The sequence below is a fragment of the Belonocnema kinseyi genome, chromosome 8 (genome assembly GCF_010883055.1).
Source record: "Belonocnema kinseyi isolate 2016_QV_RU_SX_M_011 chromosome 8, B_treatae_v1, whole genome shotgun sequence".
NCBI classification, from domain to species: domain Eukaryota; kingdom Metazoa; phylum Arthropoda; class Insecta; order Hymenoptera; family Cynipidae; genus Belonocnema; species Belonocnema kinseyi.
This window is the reverse complement of record NC_046664.1, coordinates 80,353,987-80,377,412: the sequence shown is the minus strand read 5'-3', so window position 1 is coordinate 80,377,412 and position 23,426 is coordinate 80,353,987. Positions and strand designations below refer to the sequence as shown.

The window sequence follows — 23,426 nt, the reverse complement described above, 5'->3', positions numbered from 1 at the left end:
TATTTTCGATTAAATTGCATTAATTATAACTCACCAAGTGCAAAGTGGATAAAAAGTTAAAATTGTCAGAAAAAACGCAACCATCTGGCATTATTATAAATGAATATATTTATTAAAATAACACTTTGTTTAAACAATTATTTTAGGCTCAAAATAAAATAATTGTTGAGTCACTCTAAGTGTAAAATAGTTAAATAGTTTAAAAATTTAGAAAACCGAAACTTTTTACCATTAAACAAAAAAAATATTATCAACAATAATATTAAATTGCTGAAATTATCAATTTTCTTCATAGGAATTAATAACCTCTTTAGCCTAATTGGGCGTAATATTAAAAAATTATTATTTTATTCGTATTCTAAGGCTATTTGTGAAAAGAAATCTAAAATTTTTACTAGATTCCGCTAATATTCACGATTCTGAATAAAATTTACAATAAAATCTTTTTTTACTATGGGTTTCTTATTTTTTCGAATTAACAACAACAAAAATTATGTTTTTTTTTTGTTTAAAATAAATTATATTTAGAGGTGGTCTAACAATTCTTTTGATTTAGAAACATAGTTTTTGACCTTCATAAATCTAAAATAAATTAAAAATGCGAAACAAACGAGAATTAATATTAAATTAAAAAAAAAAGTTTAAATTGTGATTAATTTATTTTCAGGGCATTCAAATAAAATTCTTTATTTTTTTTTAAAATTATTTATCATTGTAGCAAAGGTGAAAAACATAAAAGAAGAAAAACATTTAAAAGCTTTATAAAAATAATTGTTATAAAAACCCAGAACTATTAAAAAATGTATCGCCCTTTTTAAATTGTATTTTTTAAGTTTTTCCAATTTCAGTTTTATCCAATGAAAAAAAATCAATTGAAAACCGACTCTTTTTCTTACAATGAAAAATATTTAAAACCGCTATACAACGCCTAAAAACTTACCGCCCTTCTTATCATTTTCAATACTAGTTTTTTTTTTATTATAGAGTTTATGAGCGAAAAAAATTTCAAACAGAATTTTTCTTTAATAATAAAAAACATTTTTAAACTACCGTGACTGTGGAAAGGGATATTAATCTGAAAAACAATATTTAAAAAAATTAAATTTTGTCTGAAAAAAGATTTTCTTCTTTAGCTCCGCTGGGAATCGAACCACAGAACTTTAGATGGCCGGTCGCGTGCTTTGCCATTAAGCTACTAGAGTATTTCTGAAAAAGATGTTTCTATTTATCTCTCTATAAGCTTAATGGAAAAGTACCCGACTGGCAAATGGAAGTTCTTTGGCTCGATTCCGAGGGGAGCAAAAGGAGAAGATCTTTTTACAGAAGAAAATTGATTAAAAATTTTTTGAATATCATAGCTCCATCTAATCTGCAAAAGAGCTTAAGGAATTCTGTTATTCTCCAAAGGTAATACAGATTCCTTGAAAAACATTATTTTTATGATCAGTCACAAGGGTACCTTCCCGAAGTTAGAATCAAAATTATTTTTAAAAATTCCCCATTTCAAGTAAAAATTGTAATTTCTTTAGAATCTTCGAAGACAGAATTATACTTCTTTTTTAATTCCAGATATAACTGGTCAAAATAATGCATAAATTCTTATTTAAAAATAATACAATAAAGTCATTAACTTTTTTAGCGTGGTTGGCTTTCTCGTAAAATATGAGTGTTTGTACAATTTTGACGTAGATAAAGAATTTACAATGAATATACAAGAATAGAACAGTTAATAATATTTTTTATTATAATTTATTACATTATTTACTGGAGCTGTGTTACCAAATTTCTTGTCACCTCTCCCGCGGATTATGTACAAAAGTGGAGCTTGGAGTACCTAAGACACCTAAATAAGACTCATTTTAAATTCTATTTATTCTCCTCCAAGCATCTTAAACGTACAAGAAGACCAACACTTTTATATTTTTATTTTTCTAAATTATTTTTATTTTGAACGGAAGCAAAAGAATTACAGCTTTATCCAATAATGAACACAGTTTCGAGAAAGTAGTTGAAAATGGCGCCATGCACTTTTCAATAATTGGATAGGATTTGAATCTTAAAAAATCTTAAAATTCAATTTGTTGAAAAAAGATCTTATGATTTCGCTTCACTGAGAAGTGAAGCACAGAATTTCCGGTTGCCGGTCGGGTTCGTTCCCATTAAGCTATTAGAGAAATCGAAAGAATAATTTTTTATCAGAAATTCACACTATCTCAAGCAAGGAATTACATGCTATGATACGTGTACTTTAAAGGAATCTGTATTATCATCAGAGATAGTTAATGGCAATCAGTGTAGGTGTCATTTGACAATCTGTGAAAATAAAAATAAAAATTATCGATCAAGTTAAATTTTCAAATAAAAGAAAATACCTAACGTCATTTCTGACTAGATGGAAAATAAATTTAAAAAAAATTTGAATTAAATTTATCTAAAAAAAATCTCCTCATTTTGCTCCACCCGGATTCGAACCACAGAACTTCCGGTTGCCGGTCGGGTGCTTTCCCATTAAGCTATTAGAGAAATCGGAAGAATAATTTTTTATCAGAAATTCACACTATCTCAAGCAAGGAATCAGATGCTATGATACGAGTGTTTTAAAGGAATCTGTATTACCATCAGAGATAGTTAATATCAATCAGTGTAGATGTCATTTCACAATCTGTGAAAATAAAAATAAAAATTATCGATCAAGCTAAATTTTCAAATAACAGAAAATACCTAACGTCATTTCGGACTAGATGGAAACTAATTTTTTTAAAATTTTAATTAAATTTATCTGAATAAGATCTTCTGAATTCCTCCAATGGGGTTCAAAGTACAGAACTTCCGATTGCCGTTTGAGTGCTTTCCCATTAAACTATTAGAGATATAAACAGGAAAATCTTTTTTCATAAATACAAACTATCTCAAACAAGGAATTACATTTATGTTACGAGTTACTTAGAGGAATCTGCATTATCATCAGAGGTAGTTAATATCGATTAGTGTAGATATCATTTCACAATATCTGAAAATAGAAATAAAAATTATCGATTAAATTAACTCCTTAAATAATAGAAAATACTTAACGCCATTCCTGACTAGATGAAAAATCAATTAAAAAAATTAGTAATTTAAATTTTATCTTAAAAGAGATCTTCTCAATTCACGCTACTGGGAATCGATTCACAGAACTTCCGATTTCTTAATGGAAAAGCCCCAGAGAGGCAGTTGGAAGTTCTGTGGTACGATTTTCAGAAGAGCGAAGTGAGAAGATCTTTAAAAAAAATATGATTGGAAAATTTATTTAGTACATTTTCCATCCAGTCAGAAATGACGTTAAGTACTTTCTGTCATTTCAAGAGTTAACTTAATCGATAGTTTTTATTTCTATTTTCACAGATTGTGAAATGACATATGCACTGATCGATAGTACCTACCTTTGATAATAATATAAATTACTTTAAATTAAAGTATTTACTATTTATTTTTATATTCATAATTATTATTATGTTTTAATCAGGAGATTAAATGACACCTTCGGACAATGCGCGAGGCCAAAGATTGGATGGCAAATTGATCCTTTCGGACACTCAAGAGAACAGGCATCAATGTTTGCCCAAATGGGGTTCGATGGTCTACTTTTTGCCCGTATCGATTATCAAGATAGAGGTAGACGATACGGTAGCAAAACAGCAGAATTCATTTGGAGGGGTAGTCCCAGTTTAGGTACAAAAATTGAATTTTAAATTAACAGTTATTTATAATAATTAAGTGTAAGCTTATAATTTGTCTTCTTCCTTAAAAACAGCTTACTAACAAATATTTTTATTTGATTCAGGCGAGAATGCTAATATATTCACATCCGTACTTTTTAATCAATATAGTGCACCGGATGGTTTTTGTTTCGATGTTACTTGTACAGATGAAGCTTTGATTGATGACCCTGATAGTCCAGGATACAACATAGATCGAAAAGTAAGTTTCAAAGTCCACCCTTTTTTAGAATTTTATTTTTATTACAAATTTGAAGAAATTTACAGTACAAATTTTCGAATCTTGAGCAATTATAGATTTTAACTTCAAGTTAATCTTTTCTCTCATGACTTTGGCGGCTATGTTGGTGGTGGCGTCGCTACTGACAGGGTTTTCCATGCGAAATAGGCTGATAACAAAGAGGGGAGGGACTAAGTAGAACACCAAAATCCATAAATGGAAACTGGAGAGTATATTAAGGATTTTGAAACGCTTGTCTCTTCCCGAGGATCGTCGGGGCGCCCCTGGAGCCACAGCTGGGGGCCACAGCATGCAGTAATGGTAAGCAGTGGAACATCAACTGTGCCTGCTGATAATCCTTTGGCTAGCGTTAGCTATTTGCATCCAATCACTCTCACAGAAATACCGTTGGAGAGCATCAATTCGGATACCGCATTGAAAGAGAAAATGGTGCGTTCCTATTACGAAAGTCCGAAGTTTGAAATGAAAGTGGGAAAAAAATACAATTTGAGAACGAAAACTGCTGCAACGTATCCTAATATACAAAAAGTCGCACTAAGAGAGCTTGTTGCTAAGGTGAAGGACATCAGGAATAATCTGCATGTGACAGAAGACCGAGCAATGGAGATTAAAAAACAGGTTGATTGGGCGTGGAAAAACGACAGCAATGAACATCAGTTAGAGGAAGCCACGTCAAACGTTCAAGCAGAAGCAATTCATATTTTTCCTCAACCTATTGATGATCCAAAACCACCACATCCTTCAGAGGTGGATGGCCGGTACATGATGAAGATCATGTACCGGATCCATTAGAACCACAATCGGATATTAATAACGAGAATGTGGATAGGGAAATGCCAGAAAAACTCTAGCACCTTGAAAGGAATTTTCGTCATGCTTTACTAGAGTTCAGATATGTAGAACCAACACTAATGCATTCTCTGTCCAAACTGAACATAACAAATGATCTGCCTGCGCTAATAGCACATCTTGACAGAAAGGTTTTACCTACGTATTTAAACGTAGCACAGACCGCGTTAGAGGTGCAAGCTCTTGTATATTGTTTAGCTTTGGCAACCGTTAGAACGTTGGGCCGGAAGACTAGGCCTGCAAATTCAGTTATTTTCCCAGCAGGGGATCGAGATCCACCGTGGAAGATCAGTTTGGATATAGATGTCAGCAAAGTAAGGTGCAAATTGGGTCGTTTAACTCAAAATAATAAAGGAATTAGAACCAAAAAGCTGATAAGCCATGTTAATAAAATCATCCACCCTCAGCACATCGACAAATTAACACCAGCTATATTGGATGAGGTTATAGACTCCCAACGATAGAGTCTTGATGCTCTTACTGCAAGACTGCGTCGTTACAAGAAAAGTAGTGCACGAAGGCAACAAAATCGAATCTTTCAGACAGATGAAAGAAGGTTCTATCGTAAACTGAGAGTAGAGCCAAATAACCAGCAAGACACCGAAATCCCTCAATTGTAAGATATGGCTAACTACTGGTCGGGTGTTCACGGAAAAATGAACAGATGCAATTTGGACACTGCGTGGTTCAAACTGGAGGAAGCAAGGGTAAGCAATAACCCTCAAATGCAACTGACAAACATCACAGCTTTAGATGTTCCAGCCGTCTTGAAAAGGTCAAGTAATTGGGAAACTTCAGATCTGGACATGCTGCACAACTTCTGGTACAAGTACCGGACGAGTGTGCATCTTGCGTTGGCAAGGTGTTTTCATATGATCATTGAACACCCAGATCTGATGCCAGGCTTTATGCTTCAAGGTAGTACGTATATGTTACCAAAGAAACCAGACGCTTAAAATACATCTGACTTTCGACCGATAGTCTGTCTTCCAACAATTAATGAATGTCTTACAGCTATAATTGCAGATAAGTTATATTCTCATTGCGACGAGAATGACATTCTTACAGAAGAACAGAAAGTATGTTGTAAAAACTCGCGAGGTTGTAAGGATCTAGTCACTATAGACGCTGTTGCCATCATATTTGCTTGAAGTCTTAAAACTTTACAAAATCTGCCCAAGCCTTAAGAATCAAGTATTTTGATCATGGACAACCAAGGAAGATTAGATCAATACGCTTTACGACGGGTATATTCCAAGGACACTCCTTCAGCGCACTGAGGTTCTGTTTAGCGTTGAATCCTTTGAGCAAAACACTAAGCAGCATGTTTCATGGGTTCAGAATTCATCATGATGAGGATGGTCATCAAGTGACCCATCTTCTTTACATGGATGACCTGAAGCTGTACTCTAATTCAGCCCAGAAACTGCAGCAAGTGATCGATGTCACAAAGCAGTTTTCCAATGATATCCACATGGAGTTCGGACTAGATAAATTTAGAACGATGCATTTAATCAGAGTGGAATTAGGGACCGCAGAGTCAGAGAACAAGTTCGAAAATGACATGGAGGCAATGGCTGTAGGCGAATTAGAGAAATATTTGGGTATTGTTGAATCTAAGGGTATTCAGCATACGTTGGTTAAAAAAAGCCTAATGACTGCCTTCACTACGAGACTCAGATTGATTATGAAAAATTTTCTTAACTCGGCAAACAAAATCGGGGCAGTAAATGCATATGCCATCCTTGTCCTCACGTACTCCATCGGGCTCATAAAATGGTTTAGCATCGACCTTGAAAAGTTAAACAGAATTGTTCGTGTAGAAGTGACGAAGCTCCGAATGCACCATAAAATTCAGGGATTAACAGGGTCGTTCTACCACGATATTTAAGGGGTAGGGGCGTTACAGATGTCAAAAAACTATGTGAGACACAAGGTATACATTTGCGAGACTATTTTAACAGCAAACGCAATGTTGCGCTTTACAGTAGCATCTGTAAATCGGATCTTGCCTATACGCCTTTAAATTTGTCCCCAGATAGGGCCTTGAATATTAGGGCAGAAACCATAGTGAAATTAGAAATACAATGGAAGCAGAAAACCATCCATGGCGAGCACCCCAAAACGTTAGATCAAAATGAAGTGGATATTGAAGAATCCAATATTTGGCTCAGAAAGGGTGTTCTGTATCCAAAAACGGAAGGATTCGTCATTGCGATACAGGACAAGGTATAACCAGGTTTATCCCAGTAAAAGTTTAATAAAGACACAAAATAATAATAATCAATGGCTCAAAGAGCCTCGGTAGCTCAGTTAGTTAGACACTTAGACTTCACCTCAGAGGTCCGGGGTTCGATCCCTCAGCCGGTACCTCTGGAAATTTTTCAATATACGTTTACCGAGGTTCTGGTGGTTCGGAACCCACCTCAAGCTGTAGGTCCCCCCATCGTGTACTTGACTGCAACCCAGCCCTTAAATGATGGGGTAAAAACTAGGCTTTGTCCAATATGTCGGGACAGACTGATCACATCAGATCACTTGATTGCATTATGAAAATGCGCCCGGGACTGATGACATATACCGGGACAGTCCCGTGCAAAATAATCAAATAAAAATCCAACTTGAACCAAAAATGCCTTCGACATATTGGGCAGTATAAGCCTGTGACAACATTTCGCCACAGAAATGTTTAAAAAAAAAATAATAATAAGGATAATAATAATAATCGGTGGTAATAATAATCGGTGGGGTAAAACCAGGCTTTGTCCAATATGTCTAGGCAGACTGCTTTCATCAGATCACTTGATTACATTATAAAAATGCGTCCGTGACTGATGATATATACCGGGAGAGCCCCGTGCAAAAATGATCAAATAAAAATCCATCTCTAACCAAAAATGCCTTCGACATGTTGGGCAGTATAAGCCTGTGACAACATTTCGCCACAGAAATGTTTTTTATAATCAGTACTTCATATCTAAGAAAACTACACAATTTGAAACCAATTTCTTAGGTGGAGGAATTTTTGTCCTATGTCCAAAGTCAAGCAAGCTCCTACAGGACAAATAATATTCTAATTACTATGGGAAACGATTTTGCTTACAAAAATGCTGATATGTGGTATACTAACTTGGATAAACTCAACAAGTAAGAAATGAATATTTATAACTTTTTTCTCCATTTTTTATCGTTTTTTGAGTATGCAGACTAGAGTGGACCAGAAATGAATTTGAATTTATTTGTCGAATTTCCGTGCACATAGCACCTAAATTTGTTCGAATTGACAAGAAAATAGTGTCAAATCTGGATATAGTGTCGGTTTCAAGATTGACGGTGACCAAAAATCCAGAGTTTCGGAACTGTTTTGCCCCTATCCTGTTTCTTTCTCTGTTTGTTCACGCCTGAGTGAACACCGCACTTCTTCCGGCAGCTCCTCTTATCCATCACCGCCGTGAGAAGTCAAGTCTCGGAAACACTAATTCCATAATCACTAAATCCAGATTCGACTGTAAACGTATTTTCGTTTTGTTTTAGAAATATAATGACATTTAGAGGTTTCGCTAATCAATATTAGGTGAATCAAGCTGAAACTTCATGTTTTTCCATACGATCGACCGTAAAATACTAATCAAAATAAACCAAATAAGTAAATTTATATTGTACTAACTTTAATTTTAACAATAATTAATTTGCTTGTCATCTAGGTATATTAATTTGCTAAATGGAACCGATTATAACGCAATTTATTCAACACCGTCTTGTTACATAAAAGCTCTAAATGAAGAAAAGTTAGCATGGTCATCAAAAAGTGATGATTTCTTCCCTTATGGTAGTGAATGGAATGCATATTGGACTGGTTACTATACTTCTCGACCAACGATTAAATTTTATGAAAGAATGGGCAACAACTTTTTACAAGTAAGGCCATTTTATTATTAATTATATTTATGATGATTATCATTATTGATACATTATTATCAATAATACAGGGCCTACAGTTTTTTTCGACGCATTTTGCATTTTTTGTAGTCCCAAATGATAAGATCTGTGGTAAAAAATTAATTTTATTTTCTATGTCAAATGTTCTGTTTTTGATCCAGTATTTTAAAACAATTAAGACCTAACTTTAAGCGGGGATTAAATTAAAAAACCTTAAACGGGGATTAAATTAGTTTAACCTATCACACAGCCCCACAAAAGAATTACTGTAGAGGTTTTCTCTGATCCAATCGTTTTCTCTATTTGACCTTCAATTGACCTTGATCCTTATCTAATCGTGTCAAAATGACTCCTGACTCCGATTCAGCGATCTCACAAACGTAAGGTCGCTTAATCCGAATCCAGGGTCAGACTGACCCTATTACTTCACGATGAACATCTGAGGGGTCGCTGAATCCGAATTTGGGGTCAGATTGACCACAACATCTAGGATCAAAATTGAGAAAACTATGGAATTGAACTTATAGGGTCGAATTAACCCCATATTAGGATTCAGCGACCCCAAAAACTTCTAACAGTAGAAGTTTTCTCCAAGCAAAAACTTCTAAAAGTAGTGATTAACACCGAAACGATGGGGTAAAAAAGACCTCGCAGTCCAATTCAGCGACCCCAAAAGTCTCTTAAAGTAGTGGTTCACGCTGATTCAAAGGTTTTAATGAGTTTGACCTTCACTTAATCTTGATCCAGACCTGGTGTCGTCAAACTGACCCCGCATTCGGATTTAGTGACCCCAAAAACGCATGAGACCTATAAGTATGATAATTTAGCTCAGGTTGCAGAAATTTTTTTGGGGGCTGTGTTATTTGGTCGTAAAGTGAATTTTTGTTAATTCACATATCATCATGTTCGCTTTACGAGAAAAATTAATAATTTAGGATTTTTGTGTTGAAAATTTTATTTTAGGTAGTTAAACAACTTTCAGTTGTAAGCAATGAGCCAGATAACTTGGCATTGGTTAAATTCCGTGAAGCCATGGGCGTCTTACAACATCACGATGCTATTACAGGAACAGAAAAAGAAGTCGTTGCTCACGATTATGCTAGAATTTTATCTAAAAGTATAAACGATGGAGAGAAAATTAGTTCCCACACCTTGAGGTTTATTTGCCTTTTTATTTATTTACTTACATTATTTTATTTCAATTTATTTTATTTTTAGTTTTCTCGTGAGGATGCTCACTACGTATCTCAAGTTCAAAATTCGCAGTTTTAGGTTTTTCTTTTCTCTTCAAGTAAATGTTCCAATCCTTGATTAATCCTAATATTCTCGGGCTTATATTATTTATAAAAAAATTATAAGTGTCTTTAATAAGTATTTATTAAATAATTTTCTTTAAGAAAAATATTGTTCATAATAGTAACAATTATATTATTCCTAAATAAATTATTTTGAATAAAAAAGTACCAAAGAGATTTGAAGAGTATCCTTTAAGCAGTAAAATAAGCATTGCGAAATTATGAATAAATAAGAATTGCAACTTTTACTTTAAAGAAAAGCAAAAGCATAAAACTGTACTATTGTCTAATAAGCAATTTTAACCTAAAATATATTTCTTCAAAAATTCGCCTTTAGTTCTCTTCCAAGATTAGTGACAATTAGGTGTGAGAATATTATTCCTAATTTTATAAATAATTTTTAACAAAAATTATTTTATAGATTCAGATATCTATTGAACATCCTCAGAATTTGATATTTGGTGGGAAAATTATTTTGTGAAATAAGTTATGTGTTTTTTTATATTTAATGTTTTATTATATATTTGCAAAAAATATAGAACTAAACTTTACTGATTTCTAAATTTATTTTCAGAAAAATGTTACAAAATGGAAAAAAATCCGAAAAAACGGAATCTCTAGAATTCTATTCTTGTCCATTATTGAATATAAGTTCATGTCAGCACACAGAAGTTAATAAAAACTTTGTTGTTACCGTTTACAATCCAACGAGTCAGCCTCTTAGAACTTTTGTCAGACTTCCCGTCACAGGAAAATCTTATCAAGTATTAGATTACATAGGTAAAGTTTTTAAATTTCTCGAATTATTATTATTATTATTATTTATTTATTTATACTTTAGTTTATGAAACATTTTCAGTGGTTCTATTTCCGCTGGTCTTCTGTCTGAGAATATAGAATTGATTCTGACTTTTTAAAATTTATATTTTGAGATTTTTGGAACTGATCGGGAGGAAGTAAATAGTGCGGTGTCCTTCACAAATCAATTCAATTGAAACTTAGGCAAACTTAGAGATGTTGCTTACGTAGATAATAAGGAATAATGGTCCTTACTTTGGGTAAAACCGGTTTGGATAGGTTTCTACTCTGAGAATGTCTGGTCTATTTCGACTGGGAATTTTCATTTGCCAAGATAAAACTGTATTCAATTGGACATGACCTCTTGGACAATTTTTATTTATAACTCTCTAAAAAGTCCTTTATTCCAGATTCTGTAAAAGTTTTCTTCATTGAAGAAAAAAGCTTCAGTATGTTTTCTTTGATTGAAATTGAAGCTAATGGCGCATAATTTGCTACGTAGCACGACCTTTCCTGAACCCGCATTGTTGCGGTTTTCCTAGAGATGATAGATAACGCAAGTCAGTATTATCTTTTCAAAATATTTGCTCATTGTATTAGGAAGACTAATGGACCTGCAGCTGTTTGGCTAGTATGGATCCTTGCATTTTTTCTGATAAACGGACAGGTGCTTTTTAAAATGATATTTTTGATTCTTTTGCTTAGTTCCTTGTGGGTTATTTTCTTGAAATTATCTGTGAGTGGGATTTTGAGAAAGGACGAGACAATTCTTTCACATTCAGCAAAGCGATGCTGAAATTACGTTTCTCCAACAATTAATATATCTACCTCTTATTGTTGAAAGAAAGTAGGTACTTCGTGCATCCTATTTTCTAGCTCACCTGAGTTCTAGTAGGAAATGTTTAATAAATTTAAATTTTTATCGTTAACTTTGAGTCTGTCCTCGTTATTTCATTGGAAGTTCTTGCACTTTTCCAAGAGGACTTTGTATGTTTCACATCCTGTGAAATTAGCTGGGTTCTCGCCTTTGCAGTTTACGCACTTCGAGTTATCTTCGTCTCTAAGATTTGGACAGTCTGCCTTAAGCTGCTCTTTAAGCACTTTACACAGCTAGTTTTGGCATAGGATTATTGTGTTCTATGTCTGAATCTCTGGACCCAACGACATTAGGTGACCATTTTGGTATTTCTGAAGTGCTTACATCTAATCTTCAGATAGAAAGCTGCCTTTATTTTAAAAGCAACTTCCGGTTTTTCGTCATTATGGAAGGTTACGAGGTAGATTTGATTTCGCCATGCTGCTTCTTCTGATCTCTGCTTAATTCTCACGACATCTTCAACTTGTGATCCTTGTTCTTCGAGGCTGCGTTTGACGCTTTATGTAGCAAAGTGTCCCAGTCCGTGTATGACGAGTTTAAAAATTTTTTTCTCCCCTCATTGAATAAGTGTGTAATGAGATTTCATTTCTAACAAGTAGGTCCTTAACAATTTGATGGGGCACCATACTTTGTCGGTGCGAAGTCACTTTCCATGTTATTACGTTCGTCTTCAAAAGGTCTCTTCCTTTTGCTCTGATTATCAGTAATCGATTTTTCTACTTTCTCTTGCTCCGTCTGAGGTAGGTCAGTGATGTCTACATTTTCCAAAGTTTGAAGTTCGTCAAATCGGTTTGATAGTTTCAGTGGTTCACTCTCGTTGATTTTGTAGTAGGGTCTAAAAGTCCGGAAGTTTTTGTCAGTCCAGTCTCTGAAAATCAGTTTCTGATTTTTAGGCATTTTGATCAAAGTGCAGTATAGGGCGGCAAGCCCTTCCGCTTACGAGAGTGATGCGCGCCACACATCTTCGTCAAAGTCTTTAGGGCAGATGCGAGCCAAACACCTTCATCTATCCTGATTCCTTTCATACCAATCTTCTGTTCGATGACATCCGTCATCTCTCGTAGCTTGGTCACGCAGACCGTCCTGTTATAGACTTCGCTTCGGCGGTAGCGCTCCATTCGCGATGCAGGCGAGTGGGAGTATTAAGAGAGTCCTGCAGATTGGCTTGCGCTCAACGCGCACAAGCTTAGTAGTGGGGGTCGTTTTGTTGATATCACTGAGAGGGGTTTTGTGTCATTGGCTCGCGCTCGACATTGTAAGAAAGAGTAAAATTTTTACAGGGATGTTTGACTCGAAGTTCTCCACTTTCTGAAACCGTAGGTTTGGATAATTGTTTAACAAAAAGAAAAAGAACTTCTTACGTTGACTAAGTTTGATTTAAAATTATAAATAAACTCAATGGGGATCAATAGTATGCAAAATAAAATTTTCTTCCAGGAAACGAAGTCGTAACACAAATAGTACCAATTCCGACAACAATTCAAAAAATTCCTGGTCGACAAACCTCTGCTTCAGATGAACTTGTATTTTTAGCAACTGGAATACCTCCTTTAGGATATTTGTCATATTACGTTCGCAAAAATGATCATAGAAAGCGAGTTATGGTGAACGATTCAATTGAAAATCCAAATACTCATGCATCGAATAAGGTAAATAAGAAAAAAATCCTATTATTACTATTTTTAACTATTATTATTTATTATATTATTTTTGTCACCGAGGCTGATAAGCGTGCATTAAGGTAAAATAATTAATAATAAAATAATTCTCCGACTACAATTTGCTATAAACAAATTCTAAATTTAAGCAGTTTTACGATCCAAAAATCTGCTTTTAAATAAAAATAATTTGAGAATGAGTTTGTTATGAATTAATAATATTCTCTCTGAATCTGAATTAGTAGAAAACTACTAATTGATAGTAGTAAAAATCTACTAATTCAATGAGTAACAATAACTGAATAAATGAATAAGTATAGACAACATTTTGGTTTACCTAAGAAATAGAAAAGAATAGAGGTCAATAACTGGACGATTCATTTAGATAAAAAGACTGGGATTCAAGAAGATAGAGCTATCTTATATTTAAGAAAATATGGAAAAAGATTCAATGAGATAAGAAGATAGGGATTGGAAAAGAAAGACAAGATTTTGGATTGCCTAACGGATAAAAAAGAATAGGTGTGGATAAGCGAGGGATTCATTTAGAAAGAAACACTGGAATGGTGATAGGGAGTGGAAAGAAAAGGATACATGTGGATAAGTGTCGATAGATATGGATAGGAAGACTGCGATTTAAAATAATAGACGTGACTGTAGATTGAAAGAAAGATAGAAAAGGACATGGGGTCAAGAGGGGTCAAGATTGAACATCGATTCTTTCCATTTTAATCTTGAAGATAGAAAATGATTCAAACGGATAGAGACTCTATCTATTTACTTCCAGCAGGGATCGACAGTGCAAATGATTTTACTTGTGTCTGACTTTTACAGTCAGCCACCTACTGGGAACCGGCCGGTACTAAGTCAGGAATGCGCGTCAACTGCCGCGCGCCTCGCTAAGGGTAGACGTAGACAAGCGGACGATTTGTTTGGATATAACGACTTGTATTTGAAAAGACAGAGCTATCTCATATAAAAAAAAATATGGGAATGGATTTACTTGGATACAAAGACTGGGATTCAAGAAGATAGGGCTATTTTTATTTCAAAAAGATAGAAATGGGTTCACTTGGATCAGAAAATAGGAATTAAAAAAGATAGAAAAAATTTAAGAGTGCCGATAGAGTGCGGATAGAAAAGGATAGAGGTGGATAAGCTGTGGATTCATTTAGATAGAAAGACTGATATTCAAGAAGATAGGGCTAACTTATATTTTAAGAAAGATAGAAATGGATTCACTTGGACAGGAAAATGGGGATTAAAAAAAATAGATAAAATTTAAGATTGCCCAACGGATAGAAAAGGGTAGAGGTCCTTAAGCTGTGCATTCATTTATTATTAGTGCCACTTTTTTAAAATCGCATTTTATTTGATCCAAAATTCTTTAGAATTAAATTACACCTATTTGTTAGAAAAATGGCAATTTTTACATTAAAAAAAGTGAAATACGTAAAATCAAATAGCATTTGTTTTAACAATTTGAGAGTAATTTTTGTGTATTAGTATTGTAATAATTGTATTAGTAATAATTGTCTGTTAGTTTCCGTCTTATTAATTTTATAATTATTTTATGACAAACTATATTTTCATACTTTAAAAGAATCATTAAAATTGTAATAAAAAATCTAATTTTATTTTCTATTGAAGATTTTAGAAAATGTAGTAAATTTAATATTTACATTTTTGAGAACGCTACTTTGCTTTTCTGGCTTTTTTTTGTATTGATTACACGTTTGTATTAAAATCCCATAACTTAACGAAATTTTGTTTATTCATCAGCATACTATAATAGCATAAATTTAAAGTGAAACTTATTATATTTTTGGTGAGTTTTCATTTGCGCATGGAAACTTTGCCACTGTTGTTGCAAAAAAAATACCCTCTAGGTAGAGTTGATACACAAACTCACACAGGCTCACACAGACTGGTCACTGCCCAGTGGGTACAAAGTTTGGCGACGTCTTTACGACATCGTTACGTCATCTTTACGACAACTTTACGACATCCTATGTCCATGTCGTTAAGGTGTCTTTACGATATCGTAAATAAGTCGTATGATCTGGTGATTTCTTTACGATATCGCAAAGACATCGAAATGACATGGCCATAGGATGTCGTAAAGATATTGTAAAGTTGTCGTAACGATGTCGTAAAGACGTCGCCAAATTTTGTGCCCACTGAGTGCGCATCGCAATTAGTCCGGAACCAGAAATCCTTACAAAGGGCGCAAAAGTTTGATTTGTTCAAAGCATCCATTTAAATATATACGACTGATGTAAAAATATAGAGGGGACATGATAGTTAACTTAGTTTTAGATGACAATACACTTTAAATTAAAATGGTAAATCTTTAATAAAAATTACTTTAAACTGAATGGGGGCGTCCTCAACCAAGAACAATATTTTTTTTAACAAAAAAGATGATTTTTCAACAAATTAAGTGAATTTTTAACGAAAAAAGTAAAATTTTCAACAAGAAATGGAACATTCATATTTTTATTTAAGAAAATTAATTTTCAATAAAAAAATTAATTTTTTACTAAAACGATGTATCTTCAACCAAAAAGATAACTATTATATCAAAAAATTCGGATTTTCAAATAAAAATAAGGTACATTTAACATTTTAAGCTAAAGCTGAAATAGTACATTTTTTTAGTAAAAAAATTAATTATCAACTGATAATGACGATTTTTTAACGAATTAGTTCAATTTCAAACTTAGAAATATTAATTAGAAAAACTTTTTCACTGAATATTTAAGGAAAAAGATGAATTTGATCTAAAATTATGAATTTAAAAAAATGAATTTTTAACAAAATAGTGAAATCTTTAACCATAAAGATGAATTTCCAACAAAGAAGATTATTTTTCTATCTAAAATACAAAATAAATAAATTTTTAGTCACAGGAAGAAATTTGTAACGAAAATGATTAATCTTTCACCGAACAAAATGAATTTTCAAAAACGAACGTTCATTTTCAGCAACAAAAATTAATTTGTCACAAAATACATTTATTTTGAATGAAATAGTTAACTTTGTATCTAAAATAATAACTTTTAAACAAAAACCGAACAGACTAAGAAGATTTATTTTCAACCGTAAACATTAACTTTCTACAAAATACGTGAATTTTTAAATAAATAGTTGAATTTTCAACTAAAAAAAGATTAATTTTTAACCAAAAATGGAACATGTTAATTTTTAGTTATGGAAATTATTTTCAAACATCAAGTAATTTCCCACAATATAGTTCAGTTTTTAGCAACAAACAAAAAATAATTGTTATCCAAAAAGACGCATTATACACTAAAGACGTATATGCATTTTTGACAAAATAGTTCAATTTTAAATTGAAGATAAAATAGTTAAACATTCAGTTTAAAAAATGGTTTCAAAGAAAACAAAACGAATTTTCAACAAAAGAAATCAATTCTCAATGAAAGAAATACATTTTAAATAAAAATGACGTACCTTTCACCCAAGAAAATGAATTTTTCACTACGGACTTTAATCTTTTACCAAAAAATTAACTTTGGACAAAATACATTAATTTCAAACCAAATAATTAAACTTTCAATTATAAAAGATCACTTTTCAACCAAATGTCGAGAAATTAAATTAACATTTAAAGAAATTACTTTTCAATCAAACAAACCACGAGTTTTCAACAAAATATTGTAACCAAAAAGATCAGTTTCCTACAAAAAGTATGAAATTTAACAAACTACAAAACTGATAAAAAAATATATTTTGGGTTGCAATCGTGTGAAAAACTACGATTTTTTGCAACCTTCCTTGAAAATTTTCAATTTAAAAAACCATTTTTTAACCCAAAAAAAAATCTAACAAAATAGATCAATTTTACTAACAAGATTAATTTTCTTCTAAAAAGACGTATTTTAATAAAAATCCCTGATATTTCAACTACTAACAAAACTAACTTTTAAACACTAAATGAAATAGTTTTTTTTCTTAATATATCTGTTTTCATATATTTCATAATATGTGGACATTTTTATATATTATTTTATCTGTTTCCTCATTTTATTCCTCAAAGTTGTGAATTTATTGTAAAATTTTGTTTTAAAATCGCGCGCTTTTCATCACTTCTGGTTCCGGTTTAATCTTAGCCAATCAAAACAGTTAGAAGTTGTGGCAGAACTCTAAAAAAATGCCTAATTCAAATATTTTTCTACAAAAAGACGATTTTTTTACTGATAACACTACTTGTTAATATTTGATAAAATTTTGTTATAACAAATATTCATTTAAATTTCTTTTTAATTTAAAAGGTTACTATTCATTTATGAAGATTTTAAAATATGTATAAAAAGAACTTGGAAGAGTTTAAGACAACTTTTTTCATCTTGTAGAATTTTAAAAAAGATTAGGTAAGATTTTAATTATTTAAAAAAATATCTAGAACTTTTGGATAAATCCGAAAGGATTTAAATTTTTTAAATATTGGAAAAAATTAAACAAAATGCAGATTTTAAAAAATTTGCCAATTTACGAGATATTTAGACGGTTTAAAAAGATTGCAAAAGATAATTTGAAACATAAGTTTAAAAATAGTTTAAAAACTGATTATGTTCTTTTTAAATTTTTGAAGAGGACAACAAATTTTCTCAGGTTTCTCAGAAAAATTGGAAAAGTTTATTGTATTTTAAAAACAGTAGTTTTAAGAGAATATTTAAAAAGATTTCAAACTATTTTAAAACAAAATTGTGATTTTTTATGATTTGTGGAGAGAAATAGAGAACTGTAGAAAACTAACACTGGATATTATCGAGTGCTTACATCTATCGGTGTGAAACCTTAGTTAAACGCAATTCAAAGCTTACCAAGCAAGAATTCCGAACGATCACCCATCCGAGTATTAACCGCGCAGTCCGTGCTTAACATTCGAGATCCAAACGAGTCAAGAATTGCCACCTAGCCGTTTTTTGTCACTGTTACTAGTATGATCATTTTATTTTTAGGCATTTAGTATCAGTGTTGACACAACTGGGGAAGTTATTATCGAATCTAAAATTGAAAAAGGAGTTAAACTAACACAATCAATCTATTACTATGCGGGAGTCGTAAGTGAATACCCAGGAAAGTGGATGGCTGGAAATAACGGTCGTGCTTCTGGTGCCTATATCTTTAGACCAAATGTAACTACTGGAATCAGAGGTTTTCCCTATGATGGAAATGCGGCACTAATCAGAGGTTCGTGTACTATTGCAATATTTAATTTATTCGCCATTACAATGCATTATTTTTCTCTGTAGATAAGGGTCTAAAGATTTTTCACATGATAAGGGCATTCCCAGTGGACACAAAATTTGGCGACGTCTTTACGACATCGTTACGACCTCTTCACGACAACTTTATGATCTCCTATTTCCATGTCGTTATAATGTCTTAACGATATCGTAAATAAGTCGTATGATCTGACGATGTCTTTACGATATCGTAAAGACACCGAAACGACATGGACATAGGGTGTCGTAAAGTTGTCGTAAATATGTCGTAACGACGTCGTAAAGATGACGCCAAATTTTGTGCCTACTGGATTGATTTTTTTAAATGAAGTAATATGAGTGCTATATTAAGTTAAATTTAAAACAATTTAAATTTCTGACATTTCAATTTAAAAGACTGAAATTTCAACTAAATTGATTAATTTTTAACCAGATCGATAAATATTTGACGAAAAAGATAAATTTTTAATAATAAACATTTAATTTTAAACAAGAAACTAACTAATTTTCAACAATGGAGATGAATTTTCGAACAAAAAGGAGGAAGTTTCAACATAAATGTCGAATTTTCAACGAAGGAAGAATTTTGAATAAGAAAGAAGACAATGTTTGAACTTATTATTTAATTTATTTGTCTAATACCAAATTTTTTACAGTACAGTTTCATTTGCAAAAAAACTTATTTTTCAATTAAATAGTTTAATTTTTAACTAAATAATTGAATTTTCAAGGGAAATAGTTGCATTATTTAATAAAAAGACGAGTTGATAAAGATACATTCTCAACGGAAAATTTAACATTTGTTATTTTATATATATTTAACACAGTGGAATTCAACGAAAGAGGACGGGTTTTCAACATTTTAATTGTATTTAAAGAAATTTGAATTCAACTAAAAAATATGAATTTCCAATGAAAGAGTCAAACTTTCCGCCAAAAATTAAAAAAAAAATTTACAACAACCAAAATTCATCAAGAAAGATGAATTTTCAACCAAACAGGAATTTTTAATCAAGAAAGAAAAAAAGAAATCTCGAACAAATTGTCAAATTTTTGATGAAAAGAGGTGAATTCTCAAGGAAAAACGTTAGAGTCGAGACTTGAAAAAAGACTTTAATTTTAAATCCAAAACCTAAACATTTAACCAAAATATAATAATATTTAATAAAAAATCTAATAGTTAATATTTCTACCAAGAAAGATTAAGAATTTAGATAAAAACTGATTAAATTGAACCAACGAAGACGAATCAACAAAAAAAAAGGTTGAACCCTTAACCAAAAGAGAATAATTTGTAACCAAATAATTTCATTTTTAACGAAAAAGCTGAAATTTATACTAAAACAGATGATTTTCTACAAAAAATGTAATTTTAGAACAAATAGTTGAATTGTACGAAAAAATAATTGAATCAATAAAATAATACAATCTTTAAAACCAAAAATTGTCAACCAAAGATACTTGGACGTTTTCTTTGAATTCTAAAATTCCTCCTAACATTTAAATTGAAAAAATGAGAAAAAGAGGATTAAAAAAAGTACGAGTATTACGTTATAAAAATTGAAATTTCGCTTAGAAAGTAGTTAATTTTTCGCTGCACAAATTTAGGTCCTGCTGTAGATAGTCTTTTAGAAGTTACTTGAAGATAATAAACATTAACATTTTAACAAAAATTAAAGCAGCATTGATTGTTATAAAAAAGAAAAAAATTAAATTATAGGTCCCTTGGTGGAAGAGCTTCATCTAACCATCAACGAGTGGATCAGCCAGGTTGTTAGAGTTTACGATGGAGAAGAAAGAATCGAATTTAGCTGGCTTGTTGGTCCCATTGATATCAAGTACGATTTGTTTGATTAAATCTCAATTTATAAAAATCATTTAAACGTTCAGATAAAACTTAATTTTTACGGTTATTATTAAAATATTTAACTATAAAATTATTACAGTGACGGTATTGGAAAAGAAATAATAACTAAATATACAACAGACTTGCAATCAAATGGTGAATTTTTAACTGACAGCAATGGTCGAGAAATGTTAAAACGAAAGAGAAATGAACGACCAACATGGAACTTAGACCTCGACGAGCCAGTTGCTGGAAATTACTATCCAGTAACGACGAAAATCTCCATAAGCGATGAAGAAAGAAAATTAAAAATGGCTGTTCTTACTGACAGGGCACAAGGAGGCAGTAGTTTAAGGGATGGTGAAATTGAACTGATGGTCAAGAACTTTTTTATCAATTACTTTTTACTAATAATTTTGATCTTGATTAGTAGGATTTTCTGTTGAGAAAATTTTAAATCCATTTTTCCGTTTCTGTTGAATATTAAAAATTAAAAATCGTATCTTCCAGGTTCACAGAAGATTGTTGTGCGATGATAATTTTGGTGTCAACGAAGCTCTAAATGAAACTGCTTATGGAATAGGATTAGTAGCTAGAGGAGAACATTCTGTGTTAATTGGAAGTCAGTCCGATTCATTTGTACTTCAGGAAAAAAATAAGGCTATAAGTTTGTCGCTTCGACCTTGGATTTTTATTACTCCTCTTGAAACCACATCCTATGATGATTGGAAGACAAATTATAGGATGCATGTAAGCACATAGTAACTTCCTACACAAAAAATAACCACTTAGGATCGAGTGATTTTAGTTTTGAATAACAAAACTTGTTAAAGTTTTGTTATTTAAAAGTAGTTGTCATTATTTATGTTGTTTATTTATTTATGTATCCTGAAATAACTGGAAGCAATATGAAATTTGAGCAAGTTTCATGACGACATTCAGAGGAGCAAATCCGAAATTTACCACACAATAATGTCAAATTGCTGATCGATTTTAAAGTTCTCTTTTTAGAATTAAAGAGAAAAACCTGAGTATGAGATAAAAAGGAAAATCATTTGTTCATTGTGCAATTTTTATGTTATAAATAAATGAACTGAACTTATTTACCTAGAGTGGTTGGAGAAACAAGATAAAATGATTCATCGAATATACTTTTCTACAAGAGACTTTTCCATAAAACGGAATAAATATTATTTCTATTTCACATTTTACAGAGTTCTGGTCTGGCTGAAAGGTTGCCTTCCAACATTCATATCTTGACTCTAGAACCTTGGAAAGATGGAAGTGTTTTGTTGAGATTGGAGCATCTCTTCGAAGAAGGCGAATCAATCGAATATTCTAAGCCAGCTAAAATAAATCTACAGGCACGTTTAATTTTTTCCCCCTTTCCCTAACCCTTGTCGCTGTTAATTTTTCTCTTCCTTTTTATTTCCTTGTGCTTGAGGTAGTCCCTATCTGTGGCTTCACCCATGTTCCTGTCGCTATCCCTTTTAATTTCCCAGCTTGCTGCTGACCGTGACTATCTCCAGATCCATTTGAATGTCCTTTCCCCTATTTCTGTCATATCCCTCTCTCTTCATTTTTCAGGGCTTGTTCTTTTTCATAAACTTATACTTATTTCTGTCCTCACACTGTCTTTCCCTCTTTTCCCATTTTTTTCACTTTGTATTTTCTTTTCCCTGTCCCTATTTACTTCTTGATTCCCTCTCTAACCGTTTTCTCGTATTCTTACCTGTCAATGATCTTATCTCTGTTCCTTACTTTCTGAATTTGCTTTTTTGACTCAGCCCCCTTTTATATTACTGATCCAGTTCATATTCCTTTCACCATCCCTGTCTTTGTTCCATCTTAGTTTCCTGTCCCCTTTCATTTTCCTGTGCCTTTTCATATACCTTGCCCAGCACTTGTTCCCACTTCTATGAGTTTTCTATTTCCTTGAAGCTGTGCCTTTTGACGTTCAATATTTGCCGTCACGGTCCTTCCTCTTGTTTCCGTTCCTATCCTTGTCCCTTTTTTATTTCTTCGTCGCTGATTCAGTCCCTATCGTTGGAATTCGCTATTTTCCTTTCCCTATAATTATACATTTTCCTATCTCAGGTGATATCCATGCTCTATCCCTAATTACCCCCTGGTCTCGGCCCCTTGCCCTTTCTATTTTCCTTTCCTTTTTCTTTTCCCTGCCTCTATATCTGCCCTTTTGGATTGCTTAAACCATTTTTCTTTCCCTTTCCTAAATAAATAATAGCTACCTTGTAAAACATGTCGAATTACATATTTTTATTAAATTTAACAAAATATCTTTCAGGACCTGTTCTCAGATTTTATCGTAACTGGAGTTCATGAAACGACATTGGGTGGTAATCAGTGGTTGGAGGATATGGAGCGTCTCAAATGGGTTCCCGACAAAGACTATGTAGTAGGAAACAATTATACTGTTAATCCCATCAATTCTAAAATCAGAAATGAGATGGAAGTGCTATTGATGCCCAAGCAAATTCGTACCTTTGTTGTGAATGTTTCACCACGCGTTAGTAATACTGATCCCAGGTATATGTAATACTAAAGCAGGGAAAGATAAACGGTGCTAAGTCCGCTTTTGACGAATTTTAATTTTCTTCAAAAATCTTACTTTCCTGCTTCTTTACACTTATTTACGTGCAAAATTTAAATTTTATAATTTCTACTATAAAATTGATTACGTAAATGTATCAAGAGATTAAATAATTTTAGGCAATTCAAACTGAATGAATAAGGTGTACTAAAATAAACGATTGATGTGCTTTTTCATTTGCAATACATAGTACGCTCCCCAGTGGGCCCGAAATTTGGCGACGTCGTTACGACATGGTTACGACATCTTTACGACAACTTTGCGTCATCCTATGTCCATGTCGTTTCAGTGTCATTGCG

The 23,426-nt window shown here is 32.3% G+C and overlaps 1 protein-coding gene across 2 annotated transcripts in view; it reads left to right on the top strand.

Annotated features, from left to right (window-relative positions):
* LOC117178985 (lysosomal alpha-mannosidase-like) overlaps positions 1-23,426 on the top strand; it is a 37,884-nt gene extending 14,458 nt beyond the window's left edge. For both annotated transcript variants that reach the window (XM_033370586.1, XM_033370585.1), the window contains exons 6-18: positions 3,506-3,711; positions 3,824-3,960; positions 7,862-7,995; positions 8,553-8,766; positions 9,751-9,944; positions 10,657-10,862; positions 13,195-13,406; positions 18,404-18,635; positions 20,391-20,508; positions 20,617-20,893; positions 21,027-21,266; positions 21,731-21,880; positions 22,822-23,426. In XM_033370586.1, the coding sequence (XP_033226477.1) occupies positions 3,506-3,711; positions 3,824-3,960; positions 7,862-7,995; positions 8,553-8,766; positions 9,751-9,944; positions 10,657-10,862; positions 13,195-13,406; positions 18,404-18,635; positions 20,391-20,508; positions 20,617-20,893; positions 21,027-21,266; positions 21,731-21,880; positions 22,822-23,073 (2,572 nt within the window). In that variant the 3' untranslated portion in view covers positions 23,074-23,426. The remainder of the gene's footprint in view (positions 1-3,505; positions 3,712-3,823; positions 3,961-7,861; positions 7,996-8,552; positions 8,767-9,750; positions 9,945-10,656; positions 10,863-13,194; positions 13,407-18,403; positions 18,636-20,390; positions 20,509-20,616; positions 20,894-21,026; positions 21,267-21,730; positions 21,881-22,821) is intronic.